At 36.5% G+C, this 21,110-nt stretch overlaps 2 protein-coding genes across 8 annotated transcripts in view; one reads left to right on the forward strand and one right to left on the reverse strand.

Annotated features, from left to right (window-relative positions):
- LOC106868857 (uncharacterized) overlaps nucleotides 1–10,739 on the forward strand; it is a 28,782-nt gene extending 18,043 nt beyond the window's left edge. For 6 of the 7 annotated variants that reach the window (XM_089344165.1, XM_089344163.1, XM_052977383.2 and 3 more), the window contains one exon: nucleotides 8,422–10,739. In XM_089344165.1, coding sequence (XP_089200291.1) covers nucleotides 8,793–10,400 — 1,608 coding nt within the window. In that variant the 5' untranslated portion in view covers nucleotides 8,422–8,792 and the 3' untranslated portion in view covers nucleotides 10,401–10,739. Of the gene's footprint in view, nucleotides 1–4,459; nucleotides 4,650–8,421 lie in introns of those variants that run through there. The other variant, XM_014914300.3, reaches the window with a different exon arrangement.
- Nucleotides 10,740–14,760: 4,021 nt separating this feature from the next.
- Nucleotides 14,761–21,108, reverse strand: LOC128251059 (uncharacterized). The gene is made up of 2 exons (XM_052977380.2): nucleotides 20,974–21,108; nucleotides 14,761–19,874 (listed from the first exon to the last, which is right to left on the reverse strand). The coding sequence occupies exon 2, from the start codon at nucleotides 19,222–19,224 to the stop codon at nucleotides 17,455–17,457; it is 1,770 nt and encodes a 589-aa protein (XP_052833340.1). The 5' UTR covers nucleotides 19,225–19,874; nucleotides 20,974–21,108; the 3' UTR covers nucleotides 14,761–17,454.
- Nucleotides 21,109–21,110: the final 2 nt, after the last annotated feature.

Below are 21,110 nucleotides of genomic sequence, written 5' to 3' on the forward strand. Positions count from 1 at the left end.
TTTCTTCCAAAATTTTCATTGCTTTTGCAACCTTGTCAATGGATGTTGACTCTCTCCAATATAAATAATTGTTGTTGCTGTTGGCACTCCGTCGCTTACGACGACGAGGGTTCCAGTTGATCCGATCAATGGAACAGCCTGCTCGTGAAATTAATGAGTAAGTGGCTGAGCACTCCATAGACACGTGTACCCTTAACGTAGTTCTTGGGGATATTCAGTGTGACAAGGCTGACCCTTTGAATTACAGGCACAACAGAAACAGGAAGTAAGAGTGAGAGAAAGTTGTGGTGAAAGAGTACAGCAGGGTTCGCCACTATCCCCTGCTGGAGCCTTGTGGAGCTTTAGGTGTTTTCGCTCAATAAACACTCACAACGCCCGGTCTGGGAATCGAAACCGCGATCCTATGACCACGAGTCCGCTGCCCTAACCACTGGGCCATTGCACCTCCACAATATAAATAATAAATGAGTGCATATTGAACTGCTGCATGCGTTAGATAATAAGACACTAAGACAGTATGACTCTCCCCAGACAAAATTTTGGTAAATTGCTTTCTCAAATGTGTTGACATAACAAGCAGGTTCATAACCATGCATTCATACAGGTAGGAAGCCATATCACTGTAACATCATCATCATCATCATCGTTTAACGTCCACTTTCCATGCTTGCATGGGTTGGACGATTTGACTGAGGACTGGTGGACCAGGAGGCGACATCAGGCTCCAATCTGATTTGGAGAGTTTCTACAGCTGGATGCCCTTCCTAATGCCAACCACTCTGAGAGTGTAGTGGGTGCTTTTACGTGCCACTGGCACGAGGGCCAGTCAGGCAGGTACTGGCAACGGCCACGCTCGAAATGGTGTATTTTACGTGCCACCTGCACAGGGCCAGTCCAGGGGCACTGGCAACGATCTCGCTTGGATGTCTTACTGGCAAAGGCCACGCTCGAAGTGGTGTATTATGTGTCACCTGTACAGGAGCCAGTCCATCGGCACTGTAACATTTGTGGTAAAACACTCTCTCATGGATATGCCTTTATCATGTCACAAACACATTCATACAGGAGAGAAACCATATCACTGACATGAGTAGTAAATTATTTCCTGGAAAAAGTGCCTTAACTGAACTATATTATGATATAGGGTCGTTATACTGTACAACATATATGTATGTATGTACTTACATACATTTCTGTGTATGAGAGAGAGAGAGAGGGAGACAGGGAGAAAGAAAGACTAGACTCGACATACCCTGTTAGGCTGTCTTTTGTTTTACTACTATGTGCAAAATCATCTTTTAAGATCTGTTATACCCTAAAGTCATTATATATCAAATCTTATTATACATCACAGTCCATTATGTTTCAAATCTTATATATCAATCTCGTTATGTCTTCAGTCTTACTATATATATATCAAAGACCATTATATATTAAGCCTCATTTTTTATTTGATGTCTGATTAGGTAACAAGGTTGCTTGTATCAAGTTTTATTTTTCCTGAGTTTTTTTAAGATATAAATTTGACCTGATTTCTAACAGTATTATGTATTGCTGTTGTTGTTGTTGTATGACCCTATATTTTTAAAACTTTTTTTGACCCTGTCAATTTTCAATATTTTGTTCAATAAATTCTTTCCTTTAATTCATTGGTATTTCTGCATTCCTGATCTTTCATTGGGTAGTCTAGAAATTTTTTTTAAATGTCCATTAAGTGCACCCTATAGAAGAAAGAATCAATATTTATGTTGATGTTGATACGCTGAGAGGGAGAGATTCAACACCTTTTTCTTTCTGTTCTTGCTTTACAACCACGTGGTTTGGGGTTCAGCCCTACTGTGTGGCACCATCTGCAAATGTCTTCTATAACCTTGGACAGACTAATGCTTTGTGAGAAAATTTGATAGCTGGAAACTGTGTGGAAGCCTGTTGTGTGTATATAGATATATGTATGTGTCTTTGTGCTTGTATTTGTCTCCTGCCAGCCCTACCATTTGCTGATTGGTGTTAGTTTGTTTATGTTTCTCTAACTTTGTGGTTTGGGGATAGGGACCAGTAGAATATGTACCAGACTTAATATGTATATATGTAATTTGGTTGATTTTCTTTGTAACCTTCACAGCTGTGCCTAAGCACGGCTGCACTGCAGTCACCAAAATGTAAACAATGGCTGTAGTCTAATGACTGTAGAATGGCTGTAGTCTAATGACTGTAGAATGGCTGTAGTCTAATGACTGAATCAAGTAAAAGATATATATATATATATATATATTTTATATAAATAAGGATAAGATCGGTATTTAAAATATTGATCTTATCAAGTGGTCAGCATGGGAATAAAAACCATCAAAGGTAATAATTATTTAAAATTATAATACAGGGTATCAAGAGATACCACCACGCTGAAAAAATAGCAGTCAAATCCTGACTCCAAAACCACAATAAATGTCCGCAAGGCACGATTAGCGAAGACGAAGACCAAATAAACCAGTAAAATAATAAGATAATTTCAAATCCTGGATTTCTGGCTTTGCATAAATGCTCTGCCTTCATCAGTGAAATATACTCAAGTACATAAATACAAATACATGTATATAAACAGTATACTTACATATACGGATGTATACATACATATATATGTACGTATGTACACGACTAGCTTAAATAGCCCGCCTAAACAACTTCTCGTGCGATCCCGGACAGGATATCAGCGCAGTAAATACACTGACAAAACTAATTTATATATATATATATATAAATTTGCCAATGTTCTGTGTTGTGAAGACCAAAATCTTGAAGTGTTTCGTGTTAAAAGATTGTGTGTGAGAGAGTATCGTGATGTTGTGGGAGAGAAATGTGTCCGCATGGATGATGGCTCACTTGCATTTAATGAGGCTGCAAAGAGAGATGCCACTATGAAAGATTGCTAAATGAAGAAAATGAATGGGAGAAAGAGAGTGTACAGAATGTCAACTCGAAAGAGGGACCAGCTATCCAAATTGACGGTACTTTGTTATCCAATGACTGATGTAGCAGCACCATAGTCAACTGTTACAAAGGTAAAGGTGATGCTGTAGATACAAATAATTATAGCGGTATCAAGTTGTTAGATCAGGTAATGAAAGTCACGGAGAGTGTCATAGCCCAACTAATTAGGGAAAGAGTCAGTTTACATGAGATGCAGTTTGGGTTCATGCCAGGTAAAAGCACCACTGATGCTATATTTCTGGTAAGGCAGCTGCAGGAGAAATACCTAGCCAAGGATAAACCTCTGTACCTGGCTTTCGTTGACATGGAGAAAGCCTTTGACAGGGTCCCTTGATCCCTTATCTGGTAGTCAATGCGGAAACTAGGGATAGATGAGTGGTTAGTGAGAGCTGTGCGAGCCATGTACAGGGACAATAAATTCGGTGGGGTATTAAACTGTAGTTATGCCTCTTTCCAATAAAAGTTAACGTGGCTGTGTGGTAAGTAGCTTGCTTACCAACCACATGGTTCCAGGTTCAGTTTATGTCCCCGTAACTTACCGGTTCGGCAAAACAGACCGATAGAATAAGTACTAGGCTTACAAAGAATAAGTCCTGAGGTCGATTTGATAGACTAAAGGCGGTGCTCCAGCATGACCGCAGTCAAATGACTGAAACAAGTAAAGGAGAGTTAACTTCCGTTGCATCTTCAAAGAATTAGCGGGTTAAAGAAGTTAAAGGTGCCCACCTCTGTCTATCTATCTATCTATCTGTGTATATATATATATATATATATTAGAGAGAGAGAAGGTTGTTAAGCCCGGTCAAGGAGACCATTGGTTTGGCACCTCTGACCAGCCATAACAATTAATCTTCTATACATATATTACTGCTGTAACGTTTTGAAATGTGCTTTATTTTCAGATATATGGACTTCTTTTACGGATATATATGTGTGTGTGTAAAAAACATAAATCCGAAAGAAGAAGCACACTCTAAGATATAGAGCAGTAGGTATTGAAAATGGAGAAGGCCGGTTTATGGGATTACCTTAGGTTTCCCGTCCATAAAGGGTTTAGCTTTATGGCGTGACGTCAGATCCCAAAACCTGTTGGCCTCTTAAAAACATTAATGATACTCTTAAGAGGCCTTGGGTCAACAGGTTTTGGGATCTGACGATACGCCATAATACTAAACCCTTTATGGACGGGAAACCTAAGGTAATCCCATAAACCGGCCTTCCTCATTTCTAAAATAAATATAAAGAGAGAGATAAAAACAGGCTTGATGCAAACATATTTACATGAAGCACAAAAATGATACAGACTACGAAATGAAATATGTAATTTCAAAACACAATATATATATATATATATATATATATATATATATATATATATATATATATAAGCGTATATATACACATATAAATTAAGTCCCATCCTCTCTTGTTTTATAGTGTGAGGCTTTGTGGTTTTATTTGTCAGAGAGCGAAAGTCACATGACATTTTACTTCCGCTTTGTTTACTTCCGTTTTGTTGATTGTTTGAATGAAAGATTTTCCTCGTTTCATTTGCGACCGTCTCAAAATGCTTTCTGCAATAAATAAATAAATGAGTGGAAATTGAACCGGTGAATGAAAGATATTGACGCTGTAAATATTAGTTTCTGTACCAATAAAAGGTGAGATATATCGTACATATTATTTAGTACAAGTTGGTAAACATCACTAAGTGAACATTTTTTTAATGCTGTTGATCAGAGATCGGTATTAACTCCATTGTCCGGCAGTGATTGCGTGGAATTTATAATTATCCAGATCTACTTATTTATTATTCTATACCAGTGTTTTTAAACCATTTGTTTTTACTTATGGACCTTTTGGATTCCTATTTTACTCGGATGGATCCCCTCCCCGTCATATTCGATGTTTACAAAATTCTTTTGTGTTTTTATAATTAAATATTATTAGGAATTGTGTTGAAAAGTTAAGATATTTAGTATATTGTAGAAGTATAACCATTTGCTCGTAAATTTGGACCACAGAATCTTATACGGACTCCGGTTGAGATTTCTATACAATCACCAAAATACTGTCTATGATTGTATAGGAATCTAATATAATAAAGCTGAATCTGTAGAATAGTAAAAAAAAAAAAGGCACTATCATGCTATTAGCTGTCAGAAGTGAAAGTGCTCACTGCTAGTGACGTATCTGTCTGTCTGCCTGCATGCCTGTTGCTGGCCTGTCGATTCTTTGGCTACTGACAGCTAATACCATGACTGGCCGGAGCGAGCTGTTGGCTTACTTACTTACTGATATCTATCTACTATCTATCAATCACTCGTCCACCTTATTAGAAAACACAAATTTAATATAAAAACATATTTCCTGAAATTGCAAATTATTTAAAATATAAAAATATAATTTTCAACAGAGAGAATTTATCAAAATAGAAAACAAATGAAGTTTGAAGTTTAAAAATAATAGGATCGACCACTCACGACTAGCTAGCGCGGACGCGCGAACTTTCGAGTAATAGATAGATAGAGAGAGACAGACAGACATATAGCTCGCTCCGGCCAGTCATGGTATTAGCTGTCAGTAGCCAAAGAATCGACAGGCCAGCAACAGGCATGCAGGCAGACAGACAGATACTTCACTAGCAGTGAGCACTTTCACTTCTGACAGCTAATAGCATGATAGTGCCAAAAAAAAAATTAATTGATGTTTCACTAATTTAATTATTTGAAGTTTCAATTTCGAATTTTTTTTTTTCACCAAGTTTGCGCAATCAAAACTATTATATATTAGCGGGCAGTAGAATTAATATAAATGTTTTACTAACAACATCAAACGATTTTGAATTAACGGTCTTCACCTAGTCAACAGTTTACATAACACATTTAACAGTCGACCCATGGACTTTTCGCAGTAACATTTCAGTTTCGAAATATTATCCTAATCATCGGTCACTCTAACGGGTTTATGGTCGAGCCTGTGCCGGTGGAGACCTCCAACGTTCTCGGACCCCCGGACTATATCCCTGCTCACCGCTATCGGGGTGGAATGGTTATCCACCAGTGCGAGTCAGAGTGGCTTTTCCAGCGCATCTCACCTCGCCATCCTCTGGGGCAACGCCTTTTCCATTTTGTTTGCTGGGACCATGAGATAGTGTGAATTACAGGGAATCGGGAGAACGAAGAACGTCGCAAATTAACTCTCTCTCTCTCTCTCTCTCTCTCTCTCTCTCTCTCTCTGTCCGTGTTATGTTATAGGTCAGTCGTTCCCAACCTGTGGTCCGCAACCGTAGTACTTGGGTGAGGTGGGAGTCTGTGAACATATTAAGCTGACAGACTTTTCTATATTCTGGGATCCATGGGAAAACTCATTTAAGTAAAAAGGGTCCTTGATAGTTAAAAGTTTGGGAACCACTGTTATAGGTAAAGGAAAGACTTTTTGCACCCCCACCATCATAAAATTTTTTCAAAATATATTACACATGGTGGAAAATTGATTTCCTTCCATGATTTATAATAATAATGAGAAAGTCATAAAAATTAAGAATTTCTATTAAAAACAACTTCATTTCTGTATTATCTATATTTATGTTTATAGAGTTAGGCAATTTAGGCCTTAAAGTTAGGCAAACTGGGAGATGATACAGAAATTAAGTTTTTTTTAAAATACGTGCTTTTTCTTGTTTGTGGTTGTGTGTGTGTGTGTGTGTGCGCGCTTGTGTGTGTGTGTGCTTGTTCCACAAACAGGAACAAGCACGCGCACACACAAACAAGAACAAGCACGTACTCTCACACACACACACACAATTTTAAGACATGGTAGTAAATCAATTTTCTACCATGTCTACTATTAAAAAAAAAAAATTTTATGGGGGCGGGGGACAAAAGGAAGTTGGGTCTTTTGGGTGCTCTAAGATAAATACAGGAGTACGTCCTTATAAATGAAACTTCCCCAATACTAAATAGGAAATATACATAGATATCATACCCCCATACCCACATTTTACACGGGTAAAGTAGAACAGTTGATGGGCTTTTATGCAGATAGATGTATGTATGTCTGTGAGTGTGTGTGTGTGTGTGCATGCACATGTATGTATATGTAAACCAACAGGTCTACATACAGACGGGTAGGTACATAGAGTATATGAACAGACAACCACATACGCAAATAGAGACTGAAACACATGACCACATATACACACACACTTGTCCACACATATGAAGATGTGCACCCATACATACAAACATGGTACATAGCAGCAAAACACATGCACACACAAGGAGACAGAGGTACATACATATACACACATACATAAAAAACACACAAACACAGGAATATGCAAATACATACATGCATACATGCAAACACACACACATACATACATATATTAATACACACACATACATTCATATATATATACATATGCATAGACACACATGCACACATACATGCATGCATACATACACACACATGCGCAAAAACAAACAAAATCAAAAATCAAAAAAGAACGCAGCATAAATAACGGACAGTCAAGACTATTGGTAAGGTTGCAAGACGCAACGAAAATTTTAGGAAAATAAAAGTAAGGAATAAGTGGAGATTTTACCGGTGAGTGTCTTAAATTATAAGACACAAAAAGAAAATGACTCTCCCCAGACACAACAGAATATGCTTCAACACACGAAATCACATAAAAAATCTTGCAAACCAAATCCAAAAACAATATATATATATATATATATATATATATATATATATATAGTAATAATATTAGGGAATAAAAACTTATTCCAACCTTACAGGCAAAAATCGGTATATTACACCAGGTTTTGTAATGTATAATATATATGTATATAACTAATTTAGAGACGAACCACCACTCTACAACTCAGTCAACCAAGAACCTGTCCAAAACCATGCTGTGTGGCATACACCATATTAATTTAAAATTCTAATAATTTTAATAATATATAATATATTATATAAAGAAATATTCATCATATAAATATTAATTTAAAAATCAAAACATTTATACTTTCACACTTTATATTATTGTATTAATTTTTACTGTCCTATTTATAATTTTGATTTTTAAATTAATATCTTTATGATGAATGTTTCTTTATATGATATATTATATGTTATTAAAATTATAAAAATTTTAGATTAAAATCTTAGATAAATATTGATATGGTATATGCCTCACAGCATGGATTTGGACGGGTTCTGAATTGACTGAGTTGTAGAGTGGTGGTTCGTCTCTAAATTAGTTATATATATATATATATATACATACCTTTTTAAAATGGAAAGAAATATTGCATAAGGTCAATTATTCCAGTAAAGATTTTTTTCTTTTTAAATGTAAAATTTTTATTTTTGCATTTCTATATTGTAAATATACTCATTCTTGTTTCTTTTATATTTCAGTATACCAGAAACAATATAGAATTGTTTATATGAATATTTATCATCATTTCAAGACTAAACAAAAATATTACATAGAACAGATATAATTCTACAGATAAATATTTATATGGAACTGTTATAAGTATTCAGCATTTGAGTTTTTCCTTGCTTTGAGTGTTTATAACCAATTTTTGCCATCTAATTCCACTTTTTCATTGTATAAATCATATACAAACTGATTTCACATACTTATTAAACTTGAAAGAATTTACAATGTTTGTGGCTTCAGATATCAACAAATATTACATTTGGTGGAAATATGGAAGTAGAAATATTTGCTAGGAATAAAATAAAACAAATCATTTGTATATGGTGATAATAAAAGAAAAATTATGGAAATTGAGTTAAGTGAAAAGAAGGTTAAATGTGAAACAGACTCTAAAAGCATTGATTTTATTAATAATGAAAAGAATGAGAAAGGTAAAACACCATATCACTGTGATATTTGTGGTAAATCATTCACTCACAGTACCAGCCTGACTAAACATAAATGTATTCATACAGGAGAAAAGGTGTATTGCTGTGATATCTGTGGTAAATCATTCTCTGAGGCAAGTCATTTAGCTAAACACAAGCACATTCATACAGGAGAAAAGCCTTACCATTGCAATACCTGTGGTAAATCATTCTCTCAAAATAGCAGCCTATATAAACATAAACGTATACATACAGGTGAGAAACCATATTGCTGTGATGTCTGTGGTAAATCATTCTCTCTGAAAGGTAACCTAATCACTCACCAACGCATTCATACAGGAGAAAAGCCATATCGCTGTGATGTCTGTGATAAATCATTTTCTCAGAGCGTTCACTTGACTACACACATACGCATTCACACAGGAGAAAAGCCATATTTCTGTGACGTCTGTAATAAATCATTCTCTGAGAATAGCTCCTTAACTAAGCATAAGCGTATTCATACAGTAAAGAAACCATATCAGTGTGATATCTGTGATAAATCATTCTCTGATGGAAGACGTTTCACTAAACACAAGCGCATTCATACAGGAGAGAAACCCTATCACTGTGATATCTGTGGTAAATCATTCTCTCAAAGTAGTGACTTAGGTAGACATAAACGCATTCATGCAGGAGAGAAACCATATCAGTGTAATATCTGTGGTAAATCCTTCTCTCATGGACATACTTTAACTATACACAAATACACTCATACAGGAGAGAAGCCATATCACTGTGACATCTGTGGTAAATCGTTTTCTCATGGACCTGTCTTAACTACTCACAAACGTATTCATACAGGAGAGAAACCATATCGCTGTGATATCTGTGATAAATTGTTCTCAGATGCTGCTCACTTGACTAGACACAAACGCATTCATACAGGACTGAAGCTATATCACTGTGATATTTGTGGTAAATCATTCTCTCAAAAATATAGCTTAATTACTCACCAACGTATTCACACAGGAGAGAAACCATATCACTGTGATATCTGTGGTAATTCATTCTCTCATAGATATTCCCTAACTATTCACAAACATCTTCATTCAGGAGACAAACCATATCGTTGTGATGCCTGTGGTAAATCGTTTTCTTATAAACATACTTTAACTACTCACAAACATATCCACACTGGAGAGAAACCATATCACTGTGGTGTCTGTGGTAAATCATTCTCGGAAAGTAGTTACTTAACTCAACACAAACGCATTCATACAGGAGAGAAACCATATCACTGTGATGCCTGTGGTAAATCCTTCTCTCAAAAACATAACTTAGTTACTCACAAACGTATTCATACTGGAGAAAAACCATATCACTGTGAAATCTGTGGTAAATCGTTTTCTGGACACGTTTACTTAACTAAACATAAGCGCACACATACAGGAAGGAAACCTTATCACTGTGATATCTGTGGTGAATCATTTTCTCAAAAACGTCAATTGAATGAACACGCTGCTACCCATACGGAACAATAACCTTATAAAGATCCTACATTTTGTTGAGTAAATTGTATCTTTTTATCATTGGTATAGCTAATGATTTTACTATTAGTAATTTCGTGTTATTAATGCCCAATAAGAAAATATGAATGTGCATATCACTGTTGACACATTGAAAAGCACAGGTTAAACATAGACTCTATAGACTTTTTTAACTTTTTGTTCATTAATTTTGTTGATCAAATTCTTTTCTTTATTCTCATTAGTAAATCTTGTAATTTTATGAATGAGAGATTTAGAAATGTGATATTTTAAAATATGCATGAAATTTGTTAGTGTACCAATAAAAAAAAAGAAAAAATTTTGATGAGAAAATTTTGTTACAGTTTTCTGTTTTGCATTGTTCACAGTTGTCAAAATTTATTTTATACAGAATAAAAGCAACACAAAAAAAAAATTTTTTTAAACCCACCAAATCCAAGAATGATATTCACAGAGAAAGAAGACACATGGTGCAGCAAAAAAAAAAACAACCCTCCCCCATGAGCTATATAAAGACATTTTTACCTAATTTCGCCAGTGGTTAGAGTGCCGTGCTCACAGTCATAAAGTAGTGAGTTCAATTCCTGGACCAGGCTATGTTCTTGAGCAAGACACTTTGTTTCACATTACTCCAGTTCACTCAGCTGTAGAAATGAGTTGTGGCATCACTGGTGCCAAGCTATATCAGCCTTTACCTTTCCTTTGGATAACATCTATTGCGTTGAGAGAGGAGGCTGGTATGTATGGGTGACTGCTGGTCTTCCATAAACAACCTTGTGCCCCAGAAGGGGAACTTTCTCAATGCAATCCCATAATTTCACCAGTGTCATACCAATTGGGTGTATAAAATATGTCAGGAAAGCCCATTATATTTTACAGTTATTGATGTGGCACTTGGTAGTTAGGCAGGTGATAACAGTGTCTTCAGGTATCTTATGTGAGGGTGGTCTTTAGCAGCATTCTGTGTGGCAGTGTGTGATTACAAACTCCCAACATATTTTAAACAACCACAACTATATATTAGTGAGGTGATTTACCACCATCATATTTTTAATAAGAACATTTGTTCAGAATCATCATCATCATCGTTTAACGTCCGCTTTCCATGCTAGCATGGGTTGGACGATTTGACTGAGGACTGGTGAAACCGGATGGCAACACCAGGCTCCAATCTAATTTGGCAGAGTTTCTACAGCTGGATGCCCTTCCTAACGCCAACCACTCAGAGAGTGTAGTGGGTGCTTTTTTGTGTCACCCGCACGAAAACGGCCACGCTCGAAATGGTGTCTTTTATGCGCCACCCGCACAAGCCAGTCCAAGGGCACTGGCAACGATCTCACTCAAAAATCCTACGGGAGCCAGTCAGGCGGTACTGGCAACGGCCACGCTCAAAATGGTGCATCTCATGTGCCACCCGCACAAGAGCCAGTTCAGGGGCACTGGCAACGATCTTACTTGGCTTGCCGGGTCTTCTCACGCACAGCACATTTCCAAAGGTCTCGGTCAGTAGTCATCGCCTCGGTGAGGCCCAATGTACGAAGGTCTTGCCTCACCACCTCAGCCCAGGTCTTCCTGGGCCTACCTCTTCCACGGGTTCCCTCAACTGTTAGGGTGTGGCACTTTTTCATGCAGCTATCCTCATCCATTCTCACCACATGTCCATACCAGCGCAATCGTCTCTCTTGCACACCACAACTGATGCTTCTAATGTTCAGCTTTTCTCTCAAGATACTTACACTCTGACGGGTATTCACATTGACATTACACATCCAACGGAGCATACTGGCTTCATTCCTTGCGAGCTTACGTATGTCCTCAGCAGTTACAGCCCATGTTTCACTGCCATGTAGCATGGCTGTTCGTACGCATGCGTCATATAGTCTGCCTCTTACTCTGAGTGAGAGTCCCTTTGTCGCCAGCAGGGGTAAGAGCTCTCTAAACTTTGCCCAGGCTATTCTTATTCTAGCAGCTACACTTTCAGCGCACCCACCCCCACTACTAACTTGGTCGCCCAGATAGCGGAAGCTATCGACTACCTCTAGTTTTTCACCCTGGAATGAGATAGAAGTTGTTTCCTGTTTGTTTACAGTCTTTATTGCACCTGAACATCTGCCACAAACAAAAACTAACTTGCTAGTTAACCTGCCTTTGATGTTGCTGCACCTCTTATGTGTCCATAGCTTGCACCGGGTACATCTTATAGAGTTACTACCTACTCCTTTTCTACATACTGAGCAGGGCCATCTACCTGAAGGGGTTTGTGTTTTATCTACCTTCCTACTTATTAGGATTTTGGTTTTAGCTAGGTTGACTCTAAGGCCCTTCAATTCTAGACCTTGCTTCCACACCTGAAACTTCTCTAGTTCTGATAGTGACTCCGCAATTAGAGCAAGGTCATCAGCATAGAGGAGCTCCCAGGGGCAACCTGTCTTGAACTCCTCTGTGATTGCCTGGAGGACTATGATAAATAAGAGGGGGCTGAGGACGGAACCTTGGTGGACCCCTACCTCTACCCGGAATTCATTGCTGTATTCATTTCCAACCCTCACCTTACTGGCAGCATCTCTGTACATGGCTCGCACAGCTCTCACTAACCATTCTTCTATCCCAAGTTTCCTCATTGACCACCAGATAAGGGATCGGGGGACCCTGTCAAAGGCTTTCTCCATGTCAACGAAAGCCAGGTACAGAGGTTTATCCTTAGCTAGGTATTTCTCCTGCAGCTATAGAATATATATATATATTCCTTAGTAGATGCCATGCAGTGGGACTGAACCCAGAACCATGTGATTGGGAAGCAAGCTTTTTACCACACAGCCATGCCTGTATTTATACACACACACACACACACATATATATATATATATATCTTAGTTACTACAAGCGCTAACACTGCTTACCTGGTATATACATGTGTGTATACATATATATATATATATGTACACAGTGCATAAGATATTTGAAGACAGATTTATGTTAATTAGAAAACAGATAATAACTTTATTAATCAAAAAATGCTATGAGGATAAAAATAAACCTTTTCTATAATGTTATCCAATAAAGCCACCTTCAGCTTCAACAATTGCTTCTATATGAGATCTAAATCTACATGCTCAAATCAAGTGGTCCTGGTTCATTTTGGACATTACTCTGACTATGGCAGCTTTCAAAGAATCTTTGGTATTAGGGACATGTTCATTGACCTCTCTCTCAACAACACTCCACATGTAATAGTCCAATGGATTGAGATCTGGGGAATTAGGAGCCAAATGTTAGGGATTATGTGATCATGTAAATTTTCAGCCATCCATTCCTGTGTTTCTAGAGCCATGTGCGATAGTGCAGAGTCTTACTGAAACACATATGACCTTCCATTGCATATACTGTTTATCCAGGGCTTAACAATTATTTGTAGGTGGCAGAGTTAACTCTAAGGCCTTGTCGAAAGAAGTTAGGCATCACATGCCCTTCATTGCTAACAACCCCTAAAATCATAACAGTTGCAGGAAATTTTGTATGCAACCATCTGTCATTTCTTCTGTTAACTTTTTGATCTTGGTCGAAGTTTTTCATGTTTGAGAAAAACCAAATGAAATCTACTGGATTTTTCATTTAAGGGCCTTTTAGATCTGATGTAGTGATTTTCTTTTGCTTTTTCTGACAAATTGACCTTTCCTCATCATATAAGACTTATATCTTTGTGGTCAATATTTCTGACTGTTCCTTCTGACACATGGAGATCTTTTGCAATTGACCTCATGAACTTTCTGGGATTGTAATCAATGGTCTGTTGAACTTGCTGGATAAATTCAGGTGTTCTGATGATTTCAGAGCACTTAGAATGCTTTGATACTGATGATATGTTTCCATTTTCAATCTCTTGCTCCTTACAAACTTTGTAGATGAAAGATTTGGCAACTTTTAAAAATCGAGATATTTCAAAATCGCTATGCTCAGCCTTTATAACCACAATAACAACATGCCACTTCATTTCTTGCGTAAGCTGAGGGTCTGCCATTATTATTTTCTGAAACAAAGATTATACAGAGTTAGCAAAAAATGCAACAATGAGCCAAAAACAGTATGTCCTCAAATACCTTATGCACACACACACACACACACACACAATTTAGTTATGAGAATTTTTAAGAAATCAAGACACATCAGCCTGTAGGATATCAGTAATGGCTAGGTATGATTACATGGAGCTCACAGTAAAATAAAACAACATTGGAGGCTACAAATGTTGGCAGGATACAGTAGATATGCATGTACCAAATCCAGTTTATAACTACAGATCCAACATCACCGGTGAGTCCTTCATATGGAATACACAGCAAAAAAGTAAGCATGAATAGCATTTAAAATTTACAACTGTTTCAGTTGCATTTTATTTAATGAAGTCATAAAAGTCTACATCATAATATACAATCCACCATCATTGGGTAAAATTTAAAAAAAGGATAACATTTTAAGCATAGACCTGGACATAGCCAGCATTGGGACAGTATCCCTATGGATTCCAGGGAATGCATGGGGGCTATGGCTTTGGACCTAGAAACGAGGAGGGAATAAAACTGCTGGAGTTCTGTGATGCAAATAATCTTATTATCTGTAACACTAACTTCAGAAAATCAGCCAGCCACCTAATCACATAGTCTGGTGGTCATATAAGCCAGATTGACTATCTCCTCACCAGTAACGAGATAGATGGATGCTTTAAAATACAAAGTCTCTCCCAGGTGAAGAGTGTACAACCCAACATAAGTTACTTGTTAGTGACTTCAGGATTAAAGCTAGAAAGACTCGGAGAAATAAACCTATCTGGAAAAGAAGACTATGGAAGCTCAAAGACCCAGCAGACACAAAAATTTTGAGATTTCCTAACGGAAGCTTCTGACAAAAAGGAGGAATAGTTGGGAATATATAGCTTAGAAGACAACTAGAAATTTCTGCAGGACAATCTACTGAGGGTTACTGACGAAATCTGTGGTTGGTGTAGAGTCCCTGCTAGACTAAGGGTGAGATGGTGGTGGAACAAAGAGGTAGTGCTATAAAAGCAAAATGACAGGCCTAGAAAGACAGTGGAAGCAGAGAGTTATATCAGGCAGCCAAACGGGCAGCTATGCGTCAGGTTTACATAGCAAAAGGAATAGCTGAAGGTAAGAGATTTGCAAATGTTCTACAGTGTGAGGATCAGAGGCATGAGGTGTTCAGGATTGCAAAGAAATGTATCAGAGAGAATAGAGATGTGGTGGGTGAGAAATGTGTGCGAATGGATAATGGTATGCTTGGACTTAGTGACTCGGAGAAGAAAGATGCATGGAAGTGTCACTATGAAGGTTACTAAATGTAGAAAACAAATGGGAAGAGAGTGTACAAAATATCAAACCAATTGAGGAACCAGCCATCAGATTTGATAGCAGCATAATAGATAAGGCAATTAAAGACATGAAGATAGGGAAAGCCCCTGGGCCATCAGGAATCACTGCTGAGATGATTAAAATTTCTGGTGGTGTAGGACACAACTTAGTCACCCGTATAGTTAATCAGGTTATTCAGGAAGGCACCATCCCCAATGACTGGTGTAGTAGTATTATAGTTAGCTGCTACAAGGGTAAAGGTGATACCTTAGATGGAAACAACTACAGAGATATTAAGTTGCTAGATCAAGTCATGAAAGTGTTTATTGTACCTGTGCAATAAACAGCTTAATGACAAAATTTGGGAGTGGGGATAGTTGATTACATTGACCCCAGTTTTCACCTGGTTCTTATTTTATTGGCCCTGAAAGAGTGGAAGGCAAAATTGACCTCAGCAGAATTTGAACTCAAAATGCAAAGATGGACAAATACCAGTAAGCATTTTATCCCATGTGCTAACAGCTCTGACAGCTTGCTGCCTTAAGCACCATCTTAATAATGACAAAATTACTTAACTAAATTCTTCATTATTTTCAAAATTAATTTAAACAGTCATTGTCTTTCAACAGAAATATGGTAACAATAGAATTAAAGTAATCTAAACTAAAGACTTCCTTCAAGATTTCATGTTAATTTCTTCCAAATACCAGCTTAATGATAAAATTTGTTTACTAAATTCATTATTTTCAAAATGAAATGAAACAAAGCAGTGTATATCAACAGAAATATGGTAACAAAAGAATTAAAGTAATCTAAATTAAAACCTTCCTTCAAAATTTCATGATAATTTTTGTTCCAAACACTAACTTAACAATGGTTTCAATTGCTGGCCTTGTGCCAGCAATTTATGGGGCCAATTACATCGACCTCAGTGTTCAAGTGATATTTATTTTATTGACCCTGGCAGCATTTGAACTCAGAACTTAAAAGCATTTTGTCCAGCATGCTAACGATTCTGCCAGCTCACCACCTTAATAATGGTTTCACATTTTGGCAGAAGGCCAGCAATTTTGAGGAGGGGTAAGTTGATTAGATTGACCCCAGTGATCAACTGGTACTTATTTTATTGACCCTGGAAGGATGAAAGGCAAAGTTGACCTCGGTGGAACATGAACTCAGAACATAGCAACGGACGAAATGCAGCTAAGCATTTTGCTTCGTATGCTAAAGATTCTACTAGCTCATTGCCTTTTAAGCATCAACTAAATAATGACAGTTATTTTATGAAATTGTTTATTATTTTCAGAAGCATTTGAAACACAGGAAATGTATTTCAACAGAAATATAACAAGAGTTAAGAGTATATCAACTTTATTTAAATTTTGGATTATTGTGAATATTCACAAAGTGTGATGAGCTCAAAACTCAAGCTTCTGGGCCACAAAGATTGAGAAAATGTGATATCTTTCACAGACATGTTCAATCCATTACCAGCATGGAGAATGAGAACTGAATTATCAGTAAGGAAGACTCTTAGATTATATCACCCACTTTATATTAAGTTGAAGGTTGTATAGACATATGCAAATTAACATTCAGTTTAACCATCAAGTCTTAAGGAATCAATGATATTAATGAAAGAAGTTATAAAATTACAAAATTCTTGCAAACTGAATCGTTGATAGTTACTCTTCTGTATAAATACATCCATGTGAATTTAAATTACTTCTTGAAGAGACAAATTTCCCACAAATTTCACAGTGATATGGTTTCTCTCCTGTATGAATACGTTTGTGTGTAGTTAGAGTATTTATTTGAGAGAACGACTTCCCACAGATATCACAGAGATATGGTTTCTCTCCTGTATGAATGCGTTTGTGTTTAATCAAGTTACATTTCACAGAGAATGATTTCCCGCAGATATCGCACTGATGTGGCTTCTCTCCTGTATGAATGCGTTTGTGTATCGTTAAGGATTTCTTATTAGAGAAAGATTTCCCACAGATATCACAATGATATGGTTCCTCGCCTGTATGAATTCGTTTGTGTTTAATTAAATCGCTACTTCCAGAAAATAAACTACCACAGAAATCACAGTAATATGGTTTTTTTCCTGTATGAATGTGCTTGTGCTTATTTAATTCACTATTTTGAGAGAATGATTTGCCACAAATATCACAGTGATATGGCTTCTCTCCTGTATGAATATATTTGTGTTTAATCAACTCACCATTTTGAGAGAATGATTTACCACAGATAGCACACTGATATGGTTTCTCTCCTGTATGAATGTGTTTGTGTGTAGTTAGGGCATTTCTGTGAGAGAATGATTTACTACAGATATCACACTGATATGGTTTCTCACCTGTATGAATGCGCTTGTGAGTACAAAGGTTACCTTTCTGAGAGAATGATTTACCACAAATATCACACTGGTATGGCTTTTCTCCAGTATGAATGCGTTTGTGGTGTATTAATTGAAAATTTTGAGAGAATGATTTACCACAGATATCACAATGATATGGTTTCCCATCTGCATGAATGTACTTGTGAGTAATTAAATTACTTCTATGAGAGAAAAGTTTGCCACAGATATTACAGTGGTATGGTTTCTCTCCTGTATGAATACGTTTGTGAGAAGTTAATTCATAACTTTGGGAGAATGATTTACCACAGATATCACAATTATATGGCTTCTCTCCAGTGTGAATACGTTTGTGAGTAATTAAACTACTTGCTACAGAGAATGATTTACCACAAATATCACAGTGATATGGTTTTTCTCCTGTATGAATACGTTTATGTTTAGTTAAGTCATTTTGAGAGAATGATTTACCACAGATATCACAATGATAAGGTTTCTCTCCTGTATGAATACGCTTGTGATTTGTTAAGGTACGTCCTTCAGAGAATGATTTACCACAGATATCACAACAATATGGTTTCTCTCCTGTATGAGTGCGTTTGTGTTTAGTCAAGTGCACTTTACAAGAGAATGATTTCCCACAAATATCACAGTGATATGGTTTCTCTCCTGTATGGGTGCGTTTATGTATAGTTAAACCACTACTTTCAGAGAATGATTTACCGCAGATATCACACTGATATGGTCTCTCTCCTGTATGACTGCGTATGTGTTTAGTTAAGTCACTACTTCCAGAGAATGATTTACCACATATATCACACTGGTATGGTTTCTCCCCTGTATGAATACGTTTGTGTCCAGTGAAGCTTTTTCTATGAGTAAATAATTTACCACAGATATCACAGTGATATGGTTTCTCTCCTGTATGAATGCGTCTATGATCAGTTAGATGAAAATTTCGTGAGAATGATTTACCACAGATATTACAATGATATGGTTTCTCTTTATGCTCAACCAAGCTACTTCCTTTACAGAATGATTCTTCACAGATAACACTATTGTACAATGACTTTTCTATCTCTTTTGACATCTTTTCAGATAAGAAGAGAAAAGTCAATTCCTTGAATTGTACAAGCAACTCATTTTTCTATAACATTTTTTTGTCACAAAATACACAGACTTTTTTTTTCTGTTTATATTTTATTTCTGACAAATATTCCTTTGGCTACATTTCCATCAACAGTGATCACTCTCAAGATGCAGCAAATTCTTCTTTTAAAATTCATCCAAGTTTATTTTGAATACTAAGTCATTTTGCAAACATTACCCATTTAGCCTTCACATTATTGTCAAAACTAATACTTATTTATTCACATTGTTTTGAATTAATCCTGCATTATCTTGTGGCAATGAGATTTTGATGAGGTAATTGTTAATCTTTAGAATGAGATTGTAGGGTTCGTATGAGAGGCCAGATCTGTCCAGTTTGTACACAAAACAGATAAAATATTTTGGCTGGATACAGCTGGTTTAAACGCTAAAGATTTAAGACAGTGAAGTATAGAAATGCTGCTATTAATCTCAGTTCAGAAGAAATATTTCACAGCAACTCAATATAGATTTATATAAACAGGTTTATATTTATTTTGTATAACATCTTCCTTTAGTCTTTAAAAGATGATCAATATTGTTGAAGTATCTGAAGCAAAAATTTCCTTTATGCCACTGACATTTGGTTTTCTGAAATAATAGAAAAACAGTACAAGATATAGAAAATACTTAAAAAATAGAAATTCAACTGTAGAAATATTGCTATATTTTTCTAATGGAAAGCTGTGGATATATACTCTTAAACAATTAATGTTTCTTACTTATTTCAGTAATTTGAGTCCAACCAAGGGACTATTTTTTTTTTACAGCCTAGTACTTATTCTATCGAACTTGTTTGCTAAGCCACTAAGTTATGGGGACGTAAACACACCAATACAAGTTGTCAAGTGGTGGCAGGAGACAAACACAGACACAAAGACACACACATCGATATATATATATATATATATATATATATATATATATATATGACAGGCTTCTTTCAGTTTCTGCCTACCAAATCCACTCACAAGGTTTTGGTTATTTGGTTGGCCCGAGGCTATAGTAGAAAACACTTGCCCAAAGTGTCACACAGTGGGACTGAACTGGGAATCATGTGGTTGGGAAGCAAGCTTCTTACCACAAAGCCATGCCTGGTAATTAAAATTAAATTGCATAACCTTGTGAGATGACTGCATTATTTAGACTTCAGCTACACTTTCAGATTATCTAACATCATAGTGGTTTCAAATTTTGGCACAAAGTCAGGAATTTCGGGGGAGGGTGTTAGTTGATTACCCCTATTTCCATTTTGCCCAATGAAATTGCCTATATGTGGTACTTAAACCAGAATTCCGCAAAAAAAACAAAACAACAACAACACTAAGACCCGAAAACTACCGGTGATCTTTGTTCAACACGTTACTTTCACTTTGTCAAACTCCTGTCAGAATGAGCTTGTTTTGGCGGCCGCAGGAAGATTATTATGTAATGCTGTAACCTACTTGTTTTTTAAATGGGATATTTTTGATGTTATTAAGAATTATTAACTGTTGAGTTTGTTACTTATTTGTATATTCAAACAAAACAAATATTAATTAAATGAGGTCGAATTGCTAGAAATCGCAACATAAAATCATATCTAACAACACAAAAATGAGTAACAACAGCACCATGTGAAAGGAAATACAATTAACTGCTGAAAAACGAAACAGAGAAAACATATTAGTTGACTAGAAATAGAATATACCTTGTGTACGATAAATATAAAAGGTAGAGGAATGAATTGGCGTGAAATAAGAAATGTTGGGAGGAAATAGGTTTAAAGATGGAGAGAGGAAGTACAGGATCGCAGCGAATGAGACCCAGAAGTACGGTATTGAATTA

This window comes from Octopus bimaculoides, chromosome 28 (assembly GCF_046866305.1).
Source record: "Octopus bimaculoides isolate indiv1 chromosome 28, ASM4686630v1, whole genome shotgun sequence".
Lineage (NCBI taxonomy): Eukaryota > Metazoa > Mollusca > Cephalopoda > Octopoda > Octopodidae > Octopus > Octopus bimaculoides.